Source organism: Oncorhynchus masou, chromosome 31 (assembly GCF_036934945.1).
Source record: "Oncorhynchus masou masou isolate Uvic2021 chromosome 31, UVic_Omas_1.1, whole genome shotgun sequence".
NCBI lineage: Eukaryota > Metazoa > Chordata > Actinopteri > Salmoniformes > Salmonidae > Oncorhynchus > Oncorhynchus masou.
This window is the reverse complement of record NC_088242.1, coordinates 11,802,995-11,827,810: the sequence shown is the minus strand read 5'-3', so window position 1 is coordinate 11,827,810 and position 24,816 is coordinate 11,802,995. Positions and strand designations below refer to the sequence as shown.

Sequence of the window (24,816 nt, the reverse complement as noted above, 5' to 3'; positions counted from 1 at the left end):
AAAAGAGAGCATTGTTTTCTGACCTGGCTGTAGAGTGGTAGTATAAAGAGGCCCCAGCCAAAACACACAGTTCTGTGAGATGTCCTGTGGAGGACTCCACCACTTTACCCCAAACAACACCGCCACCTGCCCAGACCCATGTCATTGCCAGTCCCTGGAGACCCCACACCAGAGCCCTCTCCAAAACACTAGTGCCACACACATGGCAGGTGGGGTCAGCTGATTTTGACATTTACAGGGCCCAGCTGGTCGGGCCCATGAATGGGCCTGCTCTCTCTGTGTGAGTGTGTGTGTGTCGTGGCTCGCAGCCTTTACAGTTAGCCTAACCACTCTACCACATTTGACTCCTACAGGCCTATGTTTAAGTACTAAAGTCAGACCATAGCTGTTTTTTGGTTGGTTCAGGCCTGCTGCACATAGTTGTGGGTGTGTCACATCTGCTACAGGGGAGAGAGCACTGGCCATAAAACACTGACGTCCAGCTGTGTGTGAGCGAGAAATGCATTCTGAGGGCCTGTGGCTGTGGGACTATAAAATGTCTCTGCTCTTACAAAGACTCATTGTGAAACTCTTCTTTCTCTCGCCTCTCCATTCCTACATGGGCCACAGGCACTGTGTGATTTCATATGCTGCTAACTGAATGTGACTTTCTGTCAAAAGTGTCTGATGAATGAGCTCTTTATTGTTTGCTTAGAGACGTTAATCAACATGTCTTTAAATCTCTGGGCACAGAGAGGCTACGTCCCATATAGCACCCGATGTCCAACCCTATGGGTTCTGGTCAAAAGTTGTGCACAACAAAGGGAATAGAGTGCCATTTGGGCACAGAGGCAGGGAGACATCTAAGGCCTGCTATCTTCTACACAAGTCTGTTTGAAAGCTCTGAATGAGAGAACACAAAGTTCTGTGGTTGTTTTATCTGTGCATAGAAGTCGTGTGTGTTTGTGTGTGTGTGTGTGGGCAACGTGGGGAGCCAGACGGGGGAGTGTGATGCCTATCTTTGTGAGGCGACAGGATTGTTGCCTTTTTCTCCTTGTGAATCAGACAGCTGTTCGACAGCTGTGTGTGTTTGAGAGAGAGAAACCAATCACCACGCTTCACACTGGCCCCTTTCTCTTCAACTCACAATGGCTGAGTTACTGTGATGACAGATGAGACTAGAAACAGATTTCGTATCCCACCAACAGATAGTAAAGAGGTGGGCGTTACACAGAAGGTGAATACATAAGAATGTGCATCACTTTAAAGTGTGTTAAGATAAATCCAACCATACACTCATTGTTTAGTGGTAATACAGTCTTGTGGGTAATGGGAGTCTTGTGGGTAATGGAGTCTTGTGAGTGAAGACGTGTCCATTGTCTTTCCCACCAGTCTTCTGGGCTTTTTGCTTCCTTTGTGTTCTTGGTATGTTTTAAATTGCATGGTTGTGAATATGTTCCCGGCCAGAGGCCACCCTGAAAAGGTGAACTTGTGAAACCGCGCCTTAATTAAATAAATGCTTGAAAATCAGTCCTTTTGTTGACTGCCTCTACTTCAGCACATATCAGACTCGTGTGATACTGCTTGTTGGCCTGAGCAGCCTGAGATCATCTGATCTACAAATCACCTCGCCATCCAAACACATCAGCATCATCGAGCTCTGGTCCAGGGCATTAAGTGGGGCTTGCTAAAACTGAGCTCAGTGTTAGCAAGCCGTAACAACACCCTGGACCAGAGCTAGTTATCAAGGTGCTGATGGAGAGATGAGTGAACCTGCACATGGCCTAGCACGGACTATGGGTTTAAAGAAACATTTTAGTCAAGCCAAACCTTATCGACAACGAGGCAATAGTTTGTAATATTCTCACACACACAAAAACCAACACCAACAACCCCACCCAGATAGACATCTTCCTCTCTCTGATGTGCTGCCACTACACATTAAGTTTCCACTGCAATAAAAACCTAGGGATATTGTACTGCTGATGTTAGTATGTAGTTCTGTTGGTGGGAGCAGGATCTGTTTCTCTTTTGACTCATTTCTCGAGTTAACAGATGACTGTGTGTGTGAGCTGTAGGGCTGAGGGGGCGGACAGCGAAGGTAAGACTGACCCAGATTCAGCCACCAGGCCCCCAACCTCGCCTCAAATCAGCTGACTTCTCAGATGGAGAGCTTGTTTAGTGGAACTCAGCTCTCTCCTCAAGATCTTACCAACATCCCCAATCCAGCCTCCACAGAGACAGAGCAGGACTTTCTCCAGATTGTGAGATTGAGTGAACGAGTGGGGAGGCTCCCACCCCTGATTCTTCACCAGAGAAAGAGGACAACTTTGACTGTGTTTTTCTCCCACCTCTCACCACAGGGTTTTACTCTCAGACTAACACCCAGTAAATAACAGGCTAAGTTGGATGTCTTCCCATATGGGTGTTGGTTGTATTCTTATGCGATTCTCCCTTCAACCCACTACATGACATTTAGTTCAGTTGTGTATTATTAACTTAAAACAGTCAACAGATATGAATACAAAGGCTGAATGGGAGAGAAAAGTAAGAAGCCTCTTGGGCCATGATGACAAGAAATGGAAAACTGAATTAAATTATTTGATTTATTTTGGAATCCTCCTCCAAATGACATGTCCTTAATTTTTCATTTCACAAAATATTTACAAAAAAGATAAGTTTTCCTTTTTTTTTATTTTTTATATTGGTCGACTGTTCTTGTAACAATGGTTCCTTTCCAGCGTTTTTGACCAATGGTTACGTCAGGCAGTCCAGTTCCTCTTTAGAAAAAGTTCATGAAAAAACCCTCAACCAGTACTTTCACTCATCCTTTTTAAAACTGTTACTGATCTTTTGTTATTTTTTATATTCCAGAGTGCTTTATAAAACTCTTCCCCGCATGCTTACAGCCGCAAACATGAAGCAGAGAGCTTGTGTGCTTGTTGAAAGGACGTGACATCACCCTGCAGGAAGTACATCATTAACGCATCGTCACACCTCTGGATGCTTGAGCTGATTTGTTTGGTCTGTCCAGTCCAGTCCAGCCCAGGCCATATATAGTGGCTCAGAGAGCCTCAGTCGTGTCTACAAGGCCAACTAGCTTTAAGACAAACATGAAACCTGCTCATATGGGGTTATTACTCATATGGCAATAACTCACGTGTCATGATTTGTATATTAATAACTAGAAAATAAAAGGAGACAGTCTCTTAGTCTTTCAGACGGAAGAATTTAATCCGAGGGGAAGCCTGACAGCAGGAGGGAAGGGGTGTGGATCCCCTTTCCAGTGACATGGAGAAAAGGAACAGAGAAGGTCGATAAACGGAGGAGGTTTATAGTTACCCCTACATCCTGATCTAGAGTCAGTCTCTCTGTCATTTGACCCTATGATGTTTAAGGTTAGGATTGGGGGGGGGGGGGGTAAACTGATTGTAGACCTGTGTCTACGATCAGGGCAACTTCTACACAGAGCGAAATCCCAACACCCCCAAAGTGCATGGAGGGAGTCCCACACACACACACAGAAGAGAACCTGGAAGCATGAGTGTGTGTGTTCAAGCTGTACAGTACATTCCTGAACTCAGCAAGGAGAGGAGACAAAAGTGCTGCAACAAAACCAGAGCTTTAACAGTAATAAACCATCCTTCTCTTCACACATCCATCAGATACCCCATGTCCAACAGACAGAAAATAATCAGAACAGTAATAACAATATTATAAGGCTAATCGATCTCACTACGACAGGGAGGGAGATGTCGCTAAAACATTTTTAGTTGAGCCGAAATTCAGCGCCAACGGTTGCTGCACAAACACACATATAATCATCATACAGTAACACTGTCTGTCTGTCTGACGAAGAAAACATAGAAAATGAATATATCAACCCTGCCCCCGAGTGTGGTGTGTGTTGTAACATGGTGCTAAGCAGAGGATTGTCCCTATAACCAGTAGAAGTGTACTTTTGTGTGTGTAGCGGTATACATGTTCCGAATGTGTGTATCTCTGTAAGTGCATCCAAGTGTGTGTGTGTGTGTGTGTGTGTGTGTGTGTGTGTGTGTCAACTAGTAGCGCAGTGCTAACCGGAGACCTAATTGCTTGTAGAAATGTGTGTGTTAACTGGTGACATAGTGCTTGGTGGAGGGCTGCCCATACAGCCCATAGAAGTCTGTGTGTCGGTGCGTCTGCTGTGCGTCTATCCAGTCTCTGACAGCAAGCCCTTGCATGGCTGGAGCTCCAGAGGCTAGGCCAGGGGGATGGGAATAGTCCTGGGCGCTTACCCAGGGAAAGGAGCCTGAACGTGGGTAGGGCGGGTGGCCGCGGTGCCCTGACACGGAGGGTACCCCGGAGCAGTAGCAGTTATCCATGGTACACACCAGGATCTTACGCCCGCCATACTGGGGGAGCACAGCCTGCTGGGAAGAATGGGAGGAGCTACTGCCGGCAGGGGGGAAGTGGGAGGGACCGAACACAGACCCTGAATGGTGATTGGTCAGAGAGCCACTTCCACTTCCTGTTCCGCCACCTTCGTTCATGTGGGAGGGGCCACAGGGACCCAGAGGCTGCTGATTCGAGGATTGGCCCTCTCCGGGGGCGGAGTTTGGGCCCTGGTAGGGCTGCTTAGAGGAGGAAGATGAGGAGTCCTTGAACCCAGAAGCAGTGTTTTTCCCGGCGCTCCCATTGCCTTCTGGGAACGCCAAGGAGTGTTTGCGTTTCTCCACCCCTGAGCCAAGGCCGCTAGGAGACGCAGGGACGGACTGGAGGAATGAGGAGGGAGGGGTTAGGGGGGCTGGAGGGGGGGTGAGAGAGGTAGAGGAAGAGGAAAGAGAAGAGGGGATCAGAATTACCTTGATCCACTAAGACAAAACAGATAAGGCTGTGATGGTTCTGTAAAGATAATTATCTCAATCCTACCTTCCATTGTTTTCCGTAGGCTCTTCTCTCTCTTGGAGAGTTCTGACAGGAACAGCTTAGAGTTGAGACTTCCCACCTTGTAGGGAGGGAGTGCACTGCCCACGCAACCTTGAGACCTGCAATACACACACACACACACACACACACACACACACACACACACACACACACACACACACACACACACACACACACACACACACACACACACACACACACACACACACACACACACACACACACACACACAAATATGAATGTAACAAGTCTGGTATCTTAGCACTCCATTAAAAGTATAGTTGCGGGACCGGAGTCTAGATGAGTGGTTAACACTCTTGACTCCGGGACCATACGATTCCCCCTGTGGCGAGGATCCCAGTTCAATCCTTGAATGAGCCCTGCGCATTTCTGCTGCTACTGCTCATATCCTGTAATAAAAACATATAAGGAGTCTGGAACTTCACCCCACCTCCCACTACTGTACCTACAGTTGCAATGTGTGTAACAAGCATGACCATTCTAATATGATTACAGTGGTAAAGTGTGTAATCTCCTTTTTGTATCTGTAATAACATGTTTGTCATGGTCCTGTCTCTCACCGCTCCATGAGGATCTTGACAGGCTTGGTGTTCTTCATGAAGCCCAGCTCCTCAGATTTGCCAAAGGCCGTGTGGACTGAGCTGAGCAGCTTCTGGGCCTCGTGTCTCTGTTCTCCCAAAGCTAGAACCTGGCCCGCGTTTTCCTGGCAGAACCTAGAACGGGCCCGCTCTAGAACCTCCAGCGTACGGGACAAATCTTCTTCCAAGAAGTGCTGCATCCGCAGATACTGCACACGCACCTCCTCTTTCAGCTCACACACTCTGTCCTGTAGGAGAGAACACATACTGTGAGACACACATAATTATCTCTATGGTTATATACTGAACTAAAATATAAAATGCAACATGTCAAGTGTTGGTCCTGTGTTTCAAGAGCTTAAATAAAAGATGGCAGAAATTTTCCATACACACTAAAGCTTATTTTTCAAAAATGTGCACAAATTTGTTTACATCCCTGTAATTGAACATTTCTCCCATGCCAAGATAATCCATCCACCTGACAGGTGTAGCATATCAAGAAGCTGATTAAACAGCATGATCATTACACAAGTGCACCTTGTGCAAGGGACAATAAAAGGCCACCTATTTCTCAAGTTGAGGGTGTGTGCAATTGGCATGCTGACTGTGGGAATGTCCACCAGAGCTGTTGCCAGAGAATTGAATGTTCATTTATCTACCATAAGCCGCTTCCATCATTTTACAGAGTTTGGCAGTACGTCCAAACGGCCTCACAACTGCAGACCACATGAAACTACGCCAGCCAAGCACCTCCGCAGGTAAAGAAGCTGCCAGTCGAGGACTTGTGAGGCGTATTGTTTCTCAAACTAGACACTAATGTACTTGTCCTCTTGCTCAGTTGTGCACCGGGGCCTCCCACTCTTTTTATACTGGTTAGAGCCAGTTTGCACTGTTTTCTGTGAAGGGAGTAGTACACAGCGTTGTACGAGATCTTCAGTTTCTTGGCAATTTCTCGCATGGAATAGCCATTATTTCTCAGAATAAAAATAGACTGACGAGTTCCAGAAGAAAGTTATTTGATTGTAGCCATTTTCAGCCTGTAATCGAACCCACAAACGCCGATGCACCAGATACTTAACTAGTCTAAAGAAGGCTAGTTTTATTGCTTCTTTAAATCAGAACAGTTTTCAGCTGTGCTAACATAATTGCAAAAGTGTTGTCTAATTAGCCTTTTAAAAGGATAAACGTGGATTAGCTAACAACGTGCCATTGGAACACAGGAGTAATGGTTGCTGATAATGGGCCTCTGTATGTCTATGTAGATATAACATAAAAATAAAACAAATTCAGCCGTTTCCAGCTACAATAGTCAATTACAACATTAACAATGTCTACACTGTATTTCTGATCAATTTGATGTTATTTTAATTGGAGAATATTTTTATTTTATTTATTTCATTTTCATTAAAAAACAAGGACATTTCTAAGTGACCCCAAATGTTTGAACGGTTCCAGTGAAAAGTTTTAGAACACCTTCACATCTACTCATTCAAGAGTTTTTATTTTCACTATTTTCTACATTGTAGAATAATAGTGAAGACATCAAAATGAGGAAATAACACATATGGAATCACGTAGTAACCAAAAAAAGTGTTACATCAAAATATATTTTATATTTGAGATTCTTCAAAGTAACCACCCTTTGCCTCGATGTCAGCTTTGCACACTACTGGCATTCTCTCAACCAGCTTCACGAGGAATGCTTTTCCAACAGTAGTCTTGAAGGAGTGCCCACATATATGCTGAGCACTTGTTGGCTACTTTTCCTTCACTCTGCGGTCCAACTCATCCCAAACCATCTCAATTGGGTTGAGATCAGGTGATTGAAGAGGCCAGGTTATCTGATGCAGCACTCAATCAATCTTCTTCTTTGTCAAATAGCTCATACACAGCCTGGAGGTGAGGTGTCAGTCATTGTCCTGTTGAAAAACAAATAGCACCACTAAGCGCAATCCAGATGGGATGGCGTATCGCTGCAGAATGCTGTTGTAGCCATGCTGGTTAAGTGAGCCCATGAATTCGAAATAAACCACAGAGTGTCACCAGCAAAGCACCCCCACACCATCACACCTCCTCCTCCATGCTTCACGGTGGGAACCACACGTGCGGAGATCATCCGTTCACCTACTCTGAGTCTCACAAAGACACGGCAGTTGGAACCAAAAATCTCAAATTTGGAGTCAGACCAAATTACAGATTTCCACCAGTCTAATGTCCATTGCTCGTGTTTCTTGGCCCAAGCAAGTCTCTTCTTATTGGTGGCTGTTAGTAGTGGTTTCCTTGCAGCATTTCAACCATGAAGGTCTGATACATGCAGTCTCCTCTGAACAGTTAATGTTGAGATGTGTCTGTTACTTGATCTCTGTGAAGCATTTATTTGGACTGCAACTTCTGAGGCTGGTAACTCTAATGAACGTATCCTCTGCAGCAGAGGTAACTCTGGGTCTTCCTTTCCTCTGGCGGTCCTCATGAGAGCTAGTTTCATCATAGCGCTTGATGGTTTTTGTGACTGCACTTGAAGAAACGTTCAAAGTTCTTGCAATTTTCCAGATTGACTGACCTTCATGTCTTATAGTAATGATGGACTGTCATTTCTCTTTGCTTATTTGAGCTGTTCTTGCTATAATATGTACTTGGTATTTTACCAAATAGGGCTATCTTCTGTATACCACCCCTACCTTGTCACAACACAACTGATTGGCTCGAATAAGGAAAGAAATTCCACAAATTAACTTTTAACAAAGGCACACCTGTTAATCGAAATGCATTCCAGGTGACCATCTCATGGAGCTGATTGAGATCATGCCAAGCTGTAATCAAGGCAAAGGGTTGCTACTTTAAAGAATCTCAAATATATATTGATTTGTTGAATAAGTTTTTGGCTACTACAAGATTCCATGTGTTATTTCATAGTTTTGATGTCTTCGCTATTATTCCACAATGTACAAAATGGGAAAAATAAAGAAAAACCCTGGAATGAGTAGGTGTGTCCAAACCTTTTGACTGGTACTCTGTGTATGGATATATGACAGATAGATCATAGATATACACACATACACACAGAGAGTTTGAGAAATCAGAATTACCTCCACCACACACTTGTCAGAGTCCAGTTTACAGAGCTGCTCATCGATGTCCTGAACTCTCTCCTCCACCCTCTCCTGCTGCCGCAATAGATTTTGCTGTGGGAAGGGGAGAAGGGGGAGGGAGAGCGACGATACAGAGAGAGCAAAAGTGGGAGAGAACGAGAAATGGTAAGTTCATAGTTTGGTTCGATAACTCTGAACAAATCAATATGATGAGTGAAGACAAACTCCACCAGCCCACTACCAAGCCTCCAGCAGACTGAGCCAGCTAATTTAGGCTCCATCTAACAAACACGCCATTTAAGGGGAGGAAGGGGGCTGTCATGGCAACCAAGATATATTTTCTGGTTGCATGTGTGTGAGGTATGAAGGAATGAACTGGGGGGATAGCCAGATAACGGACTATTTAAAAAAAAAATCTTATTTACAATGACGGCCTACCCCGGATGACGCTAGGCTAATGGTGCACCGCACCTATGGGACTACCAAACACGGCCGGATGTGATGCAGCCTGGATTTGAACCAGGTATTGCAGTGACTTCTCTTGCACTGAGATGCAGTGCCTTAGACCACTGCGCCACTCGGGAGCTCTTTGTTTAAGCTTGGACACCTGTTTACTGCGCAGCCTGCACGACTCAGGAGAGAGGGTGCGCACTGCAGCAGGGCGGGGGATGGGCAGGGGCTGGTGGTACGTTGACATGGGAGGGAGAGAAAAAGTAGCCACTGACTCGCTCTAGTTAGACAAACTTATAAATGCCATAGGTTTATCTATCATCCCATTTGTCAGCAGCATACCACCCTGTATCCCACTGCTGGCTTGCCTTGGAAGATAAGCAGGGTTGGTCCCTGGATGGGAGACCAGATGCTGCTAGAAGTGGTGTTGGAGAGCCAGTAGGAGGCACTCTATCCTCTGGGCTAAAAAAATAATAATCTCAATGCCCCAAGACAGTGATTGGGGACATTGCCCTGTGTAAGGTGCTGTCTTTCAGATGGAACGTTAAAATTAGGTGTTCTGACTCTGTGGATCCCATGGCACTTATTGTAGGGGTGGTGTCCTGGTGAAATTCCTAATCTGGCCCTCATGCCATGTAGTCATTCCCAATTGGCTCATTCACCCTCTTCCCTGTAAGTATTCTCCAGGTTGTTGTTGTAAAAGAGAACGTGTTCAGTCAACTTACCTGGTAAAACAAATATGTAGCTGTCTTTACTAATCCATGCTTTTGTCACTTCTAGGTTAGACTACTGCAATGCTCTACTTTCCGGCTACCCGGATAAAGCACTAAATAAACTTCAGTTAGTGCTAAATAGAATCCTGACTAGAACCAAAAAATGTGATCATATTACTCCAGTGCTTGCCTCCCTACACTGGCTTTCTGTCAAGGCAAGGGCCAATTTCAAGGTTTTACTGCTAACCTACAAAGCATTACATGGGCTTGCTCCTACCTATCTCTCTGATTTGGTCCTGCCGTACATACCTACACGTACGCTACGGTCACAAGACGCAGGCCTCCTAATTGTCCCTAGAATTTCTAAGCAAACAGCTGGAGGCAGGGCTTTCTCCTATAGAGCTCCATTTTTATGGAATGGTCTGCCTACCCATGTAAGAGACGCAAACTCGGTCTCAACCTTTAAGTCTTTACTGAAGACTCATCTCTTCAGTGGGTTATATGATTGAGTGTAGTATGGCACAGGAGTGGGAAGGTGAACGGAAAGGCTCTGGAGCTACGAACCGCCCTTGCTGTCTCTGCCTGGCCGGTTCCCCTCTTTCCACTGGGATTCTCTGCCTCTAACCCTATTACATGGGCTGAGTCACTGGCTTACTGGGGTTCTTTCATACCGTCCCTAGGAGGGGTGCGTCACTTGAGTGGGTTGAGTCACAGATGTTGTCTTCCTGTCTGGGTTGGCGCCCCCCCTTGGGTTGTGCCGTGGCGGAGATCTTTGTGGGCTATACTCGGCCTTGTCTCAGGATGGTAAGTTGGTGGTTGAAGATATCCCTCTAGTGGTGTGGGGGCTGTGCTTGGGCAAAGTGGGTGGGGTTATATCCTTCCTGTTTGGCCCTGTCCTATCCTTCCTGTTTGGCCCTGTACTTCTCCTTTCCTATTCGGTGTCCTGTGTGAATTTAGGTGTGCTCTCTCTAATTCTCTCTTTCTTTCTCTCTCTCGGAGGACCTGAGCCCTAGGACCATGCCTCAGGACTACCTGACATGATGGCTCCTTGCTGTCCCCAGTCCACCTGGCCGTGCTGCTGCTCCAGTTTCAACTGTTCTGCCTTATTATTATTGGACCATGCTGGTCATTTATGAATATTTGAACATCTTGGCCATGTTCTGTTATAATCTCCACCCGGCACAGCCAGAAGAGGACTGGCCACCCCACATAGCCTGGTTCCTCTCTAGGTTTCTTCCTAGGTTTGGCCTTTCTAGGGAGTTTTTCCTAGCCACCGTGCTTTTACACCTGCATTGCTTGCTGTTTGGGGTTTTAGGCTGGGTTCCTGTAAAGCACTTTGAGATATCAGCTGATGACCGAAAGGCTATATAAATACATTTGATTTGCTGTATCAAATCAATGTAAAGAAGCTAAGGTTAGCTAGTTGAGGATATTTTGATGCGTTCCCTGTCCTCGTCTACAACAACTCCATTCGGATTAAACAGACTACCTGTCGGTTGCTCGTTGTAGTCTAATCCTCATTTAGCCAATTTAATTCCGTCATTTTAATTATATTTTACACTGATTAAAGATCTCCCACGTCACTACACATGGAGCCTCTGACTGGTGCCAACAACAAGATACACGCATGAACCTATGTAGGCTACACGGTCTTTATATGGGGCACACGTCAATAAATCTACATTCAAAAGTTTGTTGGTTAATTGATTTAAGAATTTCAAATGTCATGGTATAGCCGTGTGTGGCAATGTCACAAAGATCATTTCAATTGAGACAAAGACTTTTCATTGTTGAAATAGACCGATTATTTTAATTTTTTTGTATTCACAATTATTCGAATATTAACGTCAGTTTGGATATTTGAATAACCGAGCCCATCCCAAGGGTGGAGAGGAAGGCGAGCGGGAGAGCAACTGGGGGAGATTTTCTCCAGCTGCTCCTCACCTCTTCCTCAATACTCTTTCTGAGCCCCACAAACACACATTAGGCCCACTCGTGATACCGTTGTCACAACACTGGTTACTCTGGGCTGGCATTAGCATGGCTACAACACACACGCTCAGATTGGCCAAACCAGAGTACCAGGCCAGCCAGCACAACAGACACCAAACTAAGGCCAAAAACACAAGATAAGGAATTCCCAGACTTCCCAATCCCAAATAGAGTTCTAGCCTTTACTCCCTAGGATCCTCTCTGGATCTGAAATGTAGGATTTTTTCCGATATAATTGCCATGTGTTTCTGGACACATCCTCTGTTAAGATAATATGTGAGGTGATGAGAACTGCGCAAGCTTGTTATCTGTGTCAGTCAATTGCAACTCAAAACGTATAGTTTATGTCCAGCTGAAAGTGGTTGTAATGTATGCTCACTCAGCTGTGCTTCACAAGTAATACAAAACGGATCTATTACCGGTGTGATCATACAGCCTACCTCAAATTTTGAAACAGATAAAAAATAAATAAAAAAGGCCCGAACAACAATGCATTGTCAGGGCAATTCCAGCAAAGCCAATATGCAGTGATAATGTATTGGGCCTCTAACAAACCAGTACTGTTTTTAATTGGTTAATGTTGTATAGGCTTACGTTTAAGTCATGTTAAAAGAAAATACGAGCGGTAGATCTCAGCTTGCATTTTGACTCAGAAGGTGATATTGACTCAAAAGGTTGGTTACCACTGTTCTAGAGTTTTCCCTGTTAACTTCTTATGGCTGGGGGGCAGAATTGAGGAGCTAGGATGAATAAGGTGTCCAGAGTAAACTGCCTGCTACTCAGGCTCAGAAGCTAATATATGCATATAATTAGTAGATTTGGATAGCAAACACTCTGTAGTTTCTAAAACTGTTTGAATGCTGTCTGAGTATAACATAACTCATATGGCAGGCAAAAACCAACCAGGAAGTGGGAAATCTGAGGTTTGTCGGGTTAAGTCTTTGCCTATCCAATTTACAGTATAAAATTTGATCCGGTTGCATGTCCTAAGGCTTCCACTAGATGGCAACTGTCTTTAGAACCTTGTTTCAGGCTTCTACTGTGAAGGGGGAACGAATAAGAGCTGTTTAAGCCAGGGATCTGGCAGAATGCCATGAGCTAAGTCATGCGCGCGGCCGTGAGAACCTGCTGCGTTCCTTTTCATTTCTAAAGACAAAGAAATTGTCCGGTTGGACTATTATTGAAGATTCATGATACAAAACATCCTAAAGGTGGATTCTATACATCGTTTAACATGTTTCTACGAACTGTAATGGAACAGTCGTCTGAACTAAGTGCCTGCACCTTGTGAATTTGGATTTGTGAACTAAACGCAAACAAAAAGGAGGTATTTGGACATATATGGACTTTATCGAACAAAACAAACATTTATTGTGGAACTGGGATTCCTGGGAGTGCATTCCAATGAAGATCAAAGGTAAGTGAATATTTATAATGCTATTTCTGACTTCTGTTGACTCTACAACATGGCGGGTATCTGTATGGCTTGTTTTTGTCTCTGAGCGCTGTACTCAGATTATTGCATGGTGTGCTTTTTCCGTAAAGCTTTTTTGAAATCTGACACAGCGGTTGCATTAAGGCGAGATATATCTTTATTTCCATGTATAACACTTGTATTTTCATCAACATTTATGATGATTATTTCTGTAAATTGATGTGGCTCTCTGCAAAATCACCAGATGTTTTGGAAGCAAAACATTACTGAACATAACGCGCCAATGTAAACTGAGATTTTTGGATATAAATATGAACTTTATGGAACAAAACATACATGTATTGTGTAACATGAAGTCCTATGAGTGTCATCTGATGAATATCAAAAGTTAGTGAATAATTTTCTCCATTTCTGATTTTTGTGACTCCTCACTTTGGCTGGAAAATGGCTGTTTTTCTGTGACGCTGACCTAATAATCATATGGTGTGCTTTCGCTGTAAAGCCTTTTTGAAGTCGGACACTGTGGTGGGATTAACAACAAGTTTATCTATAAAATGGTGTATAATACTTGTATGTTTGAGGAAGTTAATGAGATTTGTTTGAAAATGGCGCCCTGCAATTTCACTGGCTGTTGTCAAATCGGTAATGTTAATGGGATTTCAGCCGTAAGAAGTTAACAACATCAACGTTTCCCTTTACTGTGGCAATTGTGATCGAATCAAAGCAATATTAGCCACTTTCAATGCAACATAACAATCTGTAAAATGATAACAAAAGCTTTAGTTTCTAGACTGTCTTCCTCTCAGGGTTCCATGTCTTCTCCCTGGACCTCCTCAATGTTCACCTCTTGAACATCAGACTGAAGCCTCATCTTCACGGTCCCTTTCCAACCTTGTTGAAGATGGCTCTTTGTCAGGCTCAAAAAGCCTCAAATTTGCCCAGATGGCCACCAATTTTTCAACCCTTGTACTGGTCAGCCTGTTGCGTGCTTTGGTGTTTGTGTTCCCAAACAAGGACCAGTTGCGCTCTGAGGCGGCCGATGTTGGTGGGATTTGGAGGATGATGGAGGCAACAGGGGAGAGAGCCTCAGATCCAAAGTCCCTTCCACCAGGTGGCTGATGAGATATGTTGGCACGACTGCCTTTTGCATCTCCATCGCAAAGCCCTTGCTTGGAAGTGTACTTGCCAGACTGCCAAGAACCTTGCCCTCATACAGACAGGATGCTCTTGCCAGCATACTTGGGGTCCAACATGTAAGCTGCGGCATGTATGGGCTTCAGGCAGAAGTCTTCACGCTTTTGGATGGATTTCAGCACTGCAGTTTCCTCTGCTTGGAGCAACAGTGAAGTGGGCAGGGCAGTACGGATTTATTATTTTACTTAACATCAGACAGGATGGCATTGTCTCCCTCAATCCATGCAATGGCTACTGCTATAGGTTTCTGGTGTTTCAGGCTGCTTACCACGCTCTCCCAAAATACATCATCCAGGAGGATCCTCTTGATGGGGCTGTTCATATCGGCAGACTGCGTTATGGCCATTTCTTGGAGACTCCTTCCTCTCCGGGAGACTGTCAAACATGCTGACAACACAACCCAACACAAGGTGTTGCTGGGCAGCTTCAATGTGGTTCTCTTATTCTTCTCACTTTGCTAGGTGAGGTAGATGGCTGTTATAACTTCTTATGTTATGACCTGTCACATACCATTGTTTTCAGTGCCATGACGTTGTGGAGGAGCAGATTCAATGCATGAGCAGCACAGCCAATGGGTGTGATGCGAAGGTAGGACTCCTCCACTTTAGACCAATCAGCCATCACGTTCTCAGCACTGTCTGTCACCAGTGCAAATACCTTCTGTGGTCCAAGGTCATTAATGACTGCCTTCAGCACATCTGCAATGTAGAGACCGGTGTGTCTGTTGTCCCTTGTGTCTGTGCTCTTGCAGAATACTGGTTGAGAGGTGGATATTTAGTTAATTATTCCTTGCCCAAGAACATTCGACCACCCATCAGAGATGATTGCAATACAGTCTGCTTTCTCTATGATTTGCTTGACTGTCACTTGAACTCTGTTGAACTCTGCATCTGGCAAATGAGTAGATAAAGCATGTCTGGTATGAGGGGTGTATGCTGAGCGAATAACATTCAGAAATCTCTTCCAATACACATTGCCTGTGCGCATCAGAGGTGAACCAGTTCCATACACAGCTCGAGCAAGACATTCATCAGCATTTCTCTGACTAATTTTCACCTTAAATAGAAGTAGAGGCACTTTTGTCAGAGGTTGCTTGTTGTGAGCGCTGAGGGAACTTTATGCACTTGGCCAGATGATTCTGTATCTTTGTTGCATTCTACACAAATGATTTGGCACAGTATTTGCAAATGTACACAGTTTTTCCTTCTACATTAGCTGCAGTGAAATGTTTCCACACATCAGATAGTGCATGTGGCATTTTCCTGTAAAGATTAGGGAAAAAAACTAGAAAAAAAAAATATATATATAAAAAACTGACGGTGTTTTATGTTTAACAATAAAAGTTCTACATTTGCTTTATGAGTAGTGCCTGACCCTACGGTGGCGACACATACATTCTAAGTGATTTCAATGGGTCTTTCTCCATTCTGATTGTTTTATACTGTTCAGATCATTTCTACGCTACCACATAGGGATGCACGATATGGGCAAGCAATCTGGGCCTTATTCTTTACCAAATGATGCAATTTGAATTGCGATTTAGAGCAAAACACTTGTGTTAACTGTTGGAATCATGGAAATAGAATGTATACTCTAATTCTATAGTTAGAATATAATAGTGGGCACTTTGAATACAGTGTTGTTTGACATGACAACAAATGGAAATGCCAGCGAAGAGCTATTGTGACAGGGTAAGAACTAAAGTGTTGATAGGTGTTTCCTAGGGGACCCTATAAGCTTTGGCTACATTGAATGTTCTCTTACCTACTTCATGTTGCTAACATTCTTTGTGTGTTTACCTCTAATTTAGAAGATACTGTTGCGCAAACAAGATGATTTAAGTCAACACCATCACTGGTATTATCAGGCTTTTTAGCTAATTACGCTTGCTCTTACTCAGTACATTTATTAGCTAGCTAGCGATTAGCGGCTAACAAGATTTTGGAACAACTTGCTAAGAAAAGACAAACGAGCTGTTTGCAGATGTAAGAAACACAAGCTAATAGTGTAATTATAGAATGCTAGTAGATGTATATTAAGAAGCAAACTGGCAACTGCATCATTGTCATCAACATTGTTCACCCATGACTGCATGGCCAGTCACGACTCCAACACCATCATTAAAAGTGGTAGTAGGCCTGATCACCCACAACGACGAGACAGCCTATAGGGTGGAGGTCAGAGACCTGGCCGGGTGGTGCCAGAATAACAACCTTTCCCTCAATGTAACCAAGACTAAGGAGATGATTGTGGACTACCGGAAAAGGAGCACCGAGCACGCCCCCATTCTCATCGACGGGGCTGTGGTGGAGCAGGTTGAGAGCTTCAAGTTCCTTGGTGTCCACATCAACAAACTAGAATGGTCCAAACACACCAAGACCGTCATAAAGATGACATGACAAAGCCTAAACCCCCTCAGGAAAGATTTGGCATGGGTCCTGAGATCCTCAAAAGGTTCTACAGCTGCAACATCGAGAGCATCCTGACCGGTTGCATCACTGCCTGGTACGGCAGTTGCTCGGCACGGCAGTTGCTCGGCCTCCGACCGCAAGGCACTACAGAGGGTAGTGCGTACGGCCCAGTACATCACTGGGGCCAAGCTACCTGCCATCAAAGACCTCTATACCAGGCGGTGTCAGAGGAAGGCCCTAAGAATTGTCAAAGACCCCAGCCACCCCAGTCATAGACTGTTCTCTCTACTTCCGCATGGCAAGCTGTACCAGAGTGCCAAGTCTAGGACAAAAAGGCTTCTCAACAGTTTTTACCCCCAAGCCATAAGACTCCTGAACAGGTAACAATGGTTATCCGGACAATTTGCATTAACTATTTGCAAAAACTAACTTGCAGAAATTGTTAACAAGTTACACATTTTTTAAACACACGTTGATGTAGGCTACGATTTACTTGTTAACAAAAAATCATGTCAATATGTAATATATTTTCCCCACCCAGTATTGTAATCAAAACTTACAAGAAAGCATGTAAATGGCTCAGACAGTGTAGTAGTGTGGGCTCAATAGCATCTCAGTGTGCAAGATGTTGAGAACCAGGTGTACATGTGATGGAAGAATGCACTGTGCATGCAGAGGTTTGCAATTCCATTGAATTGGGGATAGTTTAACCAAAATATGCCATAAGACCTAGAATTGCACTGTGTATCCCACAAAAAAAAGATTCCCTGTTATAAGCCAATTTTAATGAATGTAAGAAAAATTCCCCAAATCCCCGGGCTTAACTTCCCACTGAAAATGTCTGTAAATGTACCATTAAGTTTCAGACCCTTTGCAACCCTAGGCAGAATGCATTGGAGTAGGATTCTATTGCATTGACATGCACTACTCAGCCCGTACTCTACAAAGACTTGTGTGGCATAAACAAGCAGAGCTAAAGGAGGCCTATAAAGTAAATAGAACATTGCCATATATGGCTCTGTGCCATGTACTTTGAACTGGACTGTGCTTACAGCATGAGCTTGTTTTGAGATCAAAGCGAAGCTGCATGTAGCCACATGTGCACATTTTGTTCATATCCTTTGCTAGTTTGTGAGGTATTAGCCCAGTTATAAATCATTTGTAGTCAGCAATAGGGAAAAGGAAATACCTAGTTTGTTGTACATCTGAATGCATTCAACTTAAATGTGTCTTCCGCATCTTACCCAAGGGGAGTGGTTGCTTCCTTCAAGAGCTTTTTGAAAAAGCGAGTCAGGCAAAGAGCTTTTTTTTTGCCTTAAAAGGAGCAGTTTCATATTTTGAGACAGGCTTGAATAAGCTAAGTAGCCAATAGACAGAGGGTAACATAATTTGTTTGATTCTCTGTAATAAAAATGGTACAGGAATAATAATGCATTTATTCTCAAGTATTCTTGCATGAAACAATTTCAGTCACCTCCTTGTCTGAAGGACAAGTGGATAAACAGGTTAATGTCAAGCCCTGCACATTTTTTCCAAAAGTCTCATGGAATGTAGGCCTACATTGAACACCACACATTGGCTGCTACTGTAGGCTGAATGATAGAACAGCTATTTCCACGTTAAAATGTTATGGGATGTATTTTCTCCATTGTTTTTGATGGTAGGCCACTCTGGTAGACCTACATTATGATCAAATAGTATTAACAGTGGCCGTGTAGGCTACTGTGGCTAACTTAGTGCCTACAGCCTCAGTGTTCACAGTAAACGCACACTGGAAGTTGCACATCACTTTAACGTTCAAATTTGTGCTCAGCAGACCTGAAATATGCTCAGTGTTTGTACACTGCTTATAACCAACATTGAGGGAGTGTTTGCAGAGGGGTGTGGTTTATATAGTTACTCTACTGGTGCCAAAATGAGACGGTAGGGTGTCAAATATAATAAAAGGTTTACCCTATTTATCAATGGAAAATACATACGTTTCCCCTTTAATCTGTGTGTGGTGTTAAGTAGTTACTGGCTAGCTAGGTCTTCAGCGAGCATGGAAGAAAAGGATCGGTCAAAACTGACGCAGTTGTCAAGTCAAAACATCCGTCATCACAACAGACAGGACAAACGGGAGATAAATATATAGATATAATTGATGCAATTTCAATGTTCTTTGAGTAGCTTTGTTGATCACCAAATTTGCTTGAGATGATTTGACTGCAACACTGCGTCCAAATTGTTTGACATAGGCGTTTCAAAGAGCTGTTAGTCAAGGTGAGTTCATGGACATAAGCTCCCTGACCACCCAGACGGTCTTTTCAAACTTCCTGGTAGTTTGACTTTTTCTCACATGGCTTTTTCAGAATGACTATGCATAAAAATACGCAACGTGTTTTGTTTAATTCTGTTAAGTAATTTTCTTAGGCCAGATTATGTTCCAACTAATGTTGTTTGCCGCAATATAATAGAATTACCGGGAGCCCAATGGTTACTCGCACTCAAACCATGAAAAGGAAAAACCAACAAGGACGAGATGAAACTTAATGCCACCTGTTCGTACTTTCCCTTTAAACAATGGCTTTTGATATTACCCTAATAAAAATGTTGGGTATGGCTATTATCAGGTTTAGCTACTGCAGCGCTATAAAGGCATTGCGTACAAGCGACAGTAGAACTTGAGGTCATGAAGAATGTTTTAGGCCTACCAGAGTTACTCCTATAATCTAAAAATATAATGAATTTTATGATCGAAAATCTTTCTCTCTGCTTCTATTCGGGCTAGCCTAAGCCTCTCTTTCTTTATATCATTTAGGTCATATTAATATCATACAGTGGACCCCTAACCTGCAATGTCATGATGCATTTAGTGCTCAAACCTCTGACAGCGGAACCGTGGACAATTATTGTTTAGGAAAGTAAAAACCAATACAACAGGCTATAAAGTTTTGAATATACTACAGATCTAAAATATATCTGTTCTAGGCAGTTTAAGGACACTTAATTGTGGATCATTTGGCCCCCCCAAAAAATTGTTGATTTATGGCGCTGGCAATGCCCAGTTGGTTTCTTTCGCTTCGATCTTTCTACTCCCGGATCTGAACGGGCCTCTTGGTTCGGGACCAGCACGGGTCTAACTATACACACATCCAATTGGAACAGGTCTCCCTCTCATTCAACATCTTTTCCACGAGGACTCCCAGTAGGGAGGGATGATTTGGGGGAAGGCTGCAGGGCATCTCTACCCCCGTCGCGACCACCTCCACCAGAAGCACTTAAGCATCAGTGCATTAGCCCCGGGTTCCCGAAGTCACTCATCACATATGTAGATGGTCGTCACAGCAACAATCAGAGGATAGGAATTTACACTGTAGGTTGTTATACAAAACAGAATGTCCTCCCAACAATTCCAATGTGGCTGTTCCCCAAAAACACACCCATCCACCTACACACAAGAGTACTAACATACTATTGAGTCAGAGACCAGAAGTAGTCACCAATATGAGTGAGGAGAAAAGCTTGTATGACTGACTAGCCACTATCTGATATCCCAAATCTGGGGATAGTTTGTCGTTTTTAAACCAACCACAGCTTTCCTTACGAGAAACCAGGAAATAAAGAGATTCACAAGAAAAAAAGGAAACCATAAACAACCATTCGTCATCCTTTTCTACCACAGAATGGAGTGAAGAATCTCACTTCAACCCCCCCCATACCACCCCCTTCTCCCGGCCTGTGTACCCAGGCGAGGATGCACCTGTGCTGAGGAGATAAGGCTGGCTGAAACCCCTCATTGTTCCACCCCTCCAACACATTGTTTGTCACTCTCAACAGATGAGTGGGGGTTGGAATGAATCAAAATAGAGAAATGCATTCCGTATAGACTCACGTCACACACCAGGTTTTCCCGTTAGCCGGTAATAGCCGGCTTTTGGCATTTAAAAAAAAAGGAAAAAAGACGATAAATTACCGCCGGCCAATTGTCCGGGACAAGAGAAAAATCCCATTGCGAAATAATGCATTTTAGCCGGTTCACTGATTGAAATACCAGTCAATGGAGTGCGAGAGCTGCTGCAACAGCGCATTCATTGCCGCTGGAGAAAAACTTGCTTTTATAAGCCCAATCATGGCACAACAATTCTACATGCAATCACGTGTTAAACTGTTGATGGCCACAATTCAAAAGAGCTATTTTCATTTCTCAACTGGTAATTGAAGGTCTCTTCCCATTCGCCAATCAAGTGTAAAGGCAACTAGGCCGGCTTCAACGTGTCACACAACACCTTGAAATGAGCTGCAGGGCAGTATGCATTTTGAAAACAAATACTTAAATTGTCTGAAACCTGAACATTTTACTACATATTATGAGGCATGTCTTAGCTTGCTTCAAAAGTAGCCAATGCATAAGGGTCCGGTAAATTTCTTAAGATGTCCTGAAAATTACAATGCTGCCGGTCCAACGTGAGGTGCCACATTTTCCTAACGGAAGCCCTGACACACACACAATATTTTTCCCAATTTGAGCAGCTTTGTCCTTCACTAAAGGAAAGGGTGTAAGAGACATAATAGATCTTAATTGTACCCGTATATCGTTGCGTCGTAGCTCCACGTCGGTGACCCCGTGTCCGTGACTGGGATGACATCGCGTGAAGCAGCAGTACTGACACACGGCAGTCTGTTCTGCCTCACAGTGGTAAAGTCTGTACTCGTCGTGCTGCGGACACGTCCAGGCCTTGACCGCCTCAGCCTCCACCAGCAGGTGTCCCAGGGCGGAGCAGGGCTGCTGCAGGTGTGTCTGGACGTGGCTCTGACAACAGGGGGCGCTACATCGTAGGCACACCTTCACGGCCGGGAGCGGTGGCCCACGGCGGCACAGTATACACTGCAGCACCGGCGAGGCCGCCTTCTCTACAGACAACGCGTTAAACTTGTCCACGATGTTGGACAGCTTGTGGTTCTTCTCCAGAGCGGGCTTCTGACTGTAGGCATGGTTGCACTCGGGACAGCGGACCAGGGAAGAGTCTTTAGCCCAGGCCTCTGAGATGCAGCCCCGGCAGAAGTTGTGCTTGCAGGGCAGCTGGATGGGCTCAGAGAAGACGTGCAGGCAGATGGGGCAGATCAGCTCCTCTTCAAAACAGTTCCTCCACGTCTCGGACAGGTCGGAGGTCGCCATGTTGGAGGCCATGTTGGGAGTGGCGGACATAGACACACGACAACGACAAACTTCTCACATGAAAAAAAATAACAATCCTATGGCTCTATAGCCATATACTAAGCCCCTTGCCTATAGCTTAAGCCCCTTGCCTATAGCTAAAATGTTTTGAGGACTGTATAATGAAATGCTCTAGTCCAATATGTTAGTCCTTGAGGGATAATGGTCTATCGTGCAAGCGCCAAAAACGTAGCAATGAAGGGTTATTTTTAATCACCAGCACCGTCAACCAGTTTAGTCCAACCGACTGATGACTGTCAGTGAGTCTTGTGAATGTCCGTCAGCTCCCTGCTATTGCTTTAAATCCAGGCAGCAGTGCACATCCTGTAGGGCAGAGCAGGTAGGCAGATTCCACAGCGACAGGCGCAGTCAGAAAAGGCCTCCGGACAACACCTCGGTGATTACAACATACAGTCCGGGCTGACCTTATGCATATTATCTTACCGTAAAGGTCCTTCCCGTTTATCTTAAATCACACGAGTTAGGCAAGAAACGTCTGACTTTGTGCGTAATATATGCCTATTTCTGACACCTTAAGTGTTAGTATTTCCAGATAGCTACACGTATATGCTACGGTATGATAGCAATGAAGGCACAGAAATCTACCGAGCAATACGGTTCAGACATTACACCGAATAGGTCTAAATTAGGGCCGTTTAGATAGTTACATCACCGCCAAGCTTGAATTGATTTCTATACAGCTGATGAAAGACTTCCAACGCTCACCCATTCCTCTCCCCTTCTGCGTAGGTCTTACTTTAGCTTGACGACTTAGCCTCGACTTCCTCGTCGGTTTATGTTTGTTTGTTCCTCAATCGATTGAAGTCCAGAAATGAATATAAGGAAAATATTACGTTGCCGAATTTATTCCTATACCCACACCCTGAATAAAGCGATTTGTAAATCGATCAAGCTTGCCCAAGGTTAATAAAACGCCGATGTTCCAATGAAGATAATATTAATTGTTCTTTTGTCCTCCTCCAAAAATGCAGACTATTTTAGGTGCATTCACAATTCATATGATTATGCTCGTGACAGCTTTTTCTAAGTAGGCTCTAACTAAAAAATATTATTCGGATTTGCAAATCAGTTACATATGACAAGTGTCCTTAGCCCTTCAATAAACATTGTATCACGTTGCGACGGACTTTGATCCTCACGATAGCGACAAAATAACAGCCTATTTGTTTGATGTGTAATGTCGTCAGCTATGAAGCCTCCACAGGCAACGATCGCATATCTGCACACAAGGCCTCGACGTTTCTCACCAAATACTCTCTCCTCTCGGCTATGTTGGCCTATAAAGACTTGATCAAAAAATATCATACAAATACTTCGTTAGATGGCTATGTACTGCATAGTTTAATAGCCGACTCCAGTGAATACGCACAAAACAAAGGGCTTTTAGAATACACTGGAATGTTGGCTGCTGTGGCGAGCATTCAGATCAGAAACACAGACCATCAAAACGTCTCCAGACCCAAAATGTCCTGGCTTCATTCCTTTGGTTTAATCAGAGACGGATCATGACTATTATCAGCTCACATTTCGAAAAAAATACATCTCTCCACTTACTTCGTAAGCTTAATTAAATCGTTTCAATTATCTGAGACGTCACATCACTATGTTCTGCCGCTGCACAACGCATAAAGACTAAGCAATAATATTTACGAGTACCACAGATTTAACATTTACATCCAATATTCTATCTAATGTGTATATAAAAAAAATATATATATAACACCCTTCTAATCTTAACTTAAAGAGGACGTCGCTATTCTGGCCTTATTAAAATGTAGCTGTCATCAGCCATCTTGCACTCATTAAAAAAATAAAAAAAAGCTAGAAAGAATCCATTATTCACAAAACTCGTTTGGTTTGCTGATCACACCGAAACAAAAAGAATCCGTCGCGTTCAAACACGCCTCGCCAGTTCTTTCAGATCCAGCGGTGTATATGTGGCCATTTGAGGCCTTCTGTCGCGTTGTTGTTTATAGCCGAGTCCACGGCAAATTGTCTTGATCATACAAATCCAACCTGTATCTGAATTATAATTTGTAACCCTCGTTTTTAAAATCGCTCTCTCCTTCTTTCTAGGGGAGCGTCGGGGAGAAGAGGAATGCTGGCTAGCTAGACTAGTCGTTCAATCGGACTAAACATCGACTCCCCCTCCTTCCGGTTGGTCCCGTTCCTCCTCCACCGCCACGTGACCTGTCACACAACCGATGTGTGTCACGTTAACGGAAGGAGTTGGGGAGAAGAGAAAAGCGGCGCGGGAGACTCTGGCTTTTAAAAGGCTAAATATTTGGGGCATTATTCACGTCCATCAAACCTGATACATTGTGTGTGTGACACGCAATCATGCAGTACAGTCAGAAAGCTGTTTAGCAGTTACAGTAAAGTCATAAAACCAAATGCTTAACGTTACCTTGACTTGGAAAAGTTCCAGTGTTGGATAGCCATAGCAAGCGCCCCTCTACTTTTTTGAGCCGGGTGTTTGAGTAGGCTAAACTAGGTACCTGTATTTGCTAGCTAAGAAAGAGAGAAAAAAAGATATAGCAATATAGCTCTCTCACTTGCTTCTTAATTTTGGAAGAAATTATTTGTTCAAATATTGTATTCCTTGCTCTTTGAGTCAACTACTCACCACATTTTATGCACTGCAGTGCTAGCTGTAGTTAATGCTTTCAGAACTAGATCCATTCTTTGATCCTTTGATTGGGTGGACAACATGTCAGTTCATGCTGCAAAAGCTCTGAAAGGTTGAATAATTACCTCTGGAAGTTGTCATAATTACTATGACATTACTTAGTCTATGGAAGGGGGTG

The 24,816-nt window shown here is 43.9% G+C and overlaps 1 protein-coding gene across 1 annotated transcript; it reads right to left on the bottom strand.

Annotated features, from left to right (window-relative positions):
* Window positions 1–2,571: 2,571 nt before the first annotated feature.
* Window positions 2,572–24,166, bottom strand: LOC135523419 (E3 ubiquitin-protein ligase TRIM8-like). The gene is made up of 5 exons (XM_064950078.1): window positions 21,359–24,166; window positions 8,594–8,689; window positions 5,490–5,755; window positions 4,891–5,006; window positions 2,572–4,765 (listed from the first exon to the last, which is right to left on the bottom strand). Exons 1-5 carry the CDS (start codon window positions 21,977–21,979, stop codon window positions 4,092–4,094), a joined length of 1,773 nt encoding a protein of 590 aa, XP_064806150.1. The 5' UTR covers window positions 21,980–24,166; the 3' UTR covers window positions 2,572–4,091.
* Window positions 24,167–24,816: the final 650 nt, after the last annotated feature.

Excerpts from the sequence above, each read along its gene's own strand:
- LOC135523419 (XM_064950078.1), bottom strand. The coding sequence starts at position 21,979 with ATGTCCGCCACTCCCAACATGGCCTCCAACATGGCGACCTCCGACCTG. Across the intron at positions 5,756-8,593 it reads CTGACAAGTGTGTGGTGGAG|GACAGAGTGTGTGAGCTGAA; the intron begins GTAATTCTGATT and ends TCTCTCCTACAG. Across the intron at positions 5,007-5,489 it reads GTCAAGATCCTCATGGAGCG|GTCTCAAGGTTGCGTGGGCA; the intron begins GTGAGAGACAGG and ends TGTGTATTGCAG.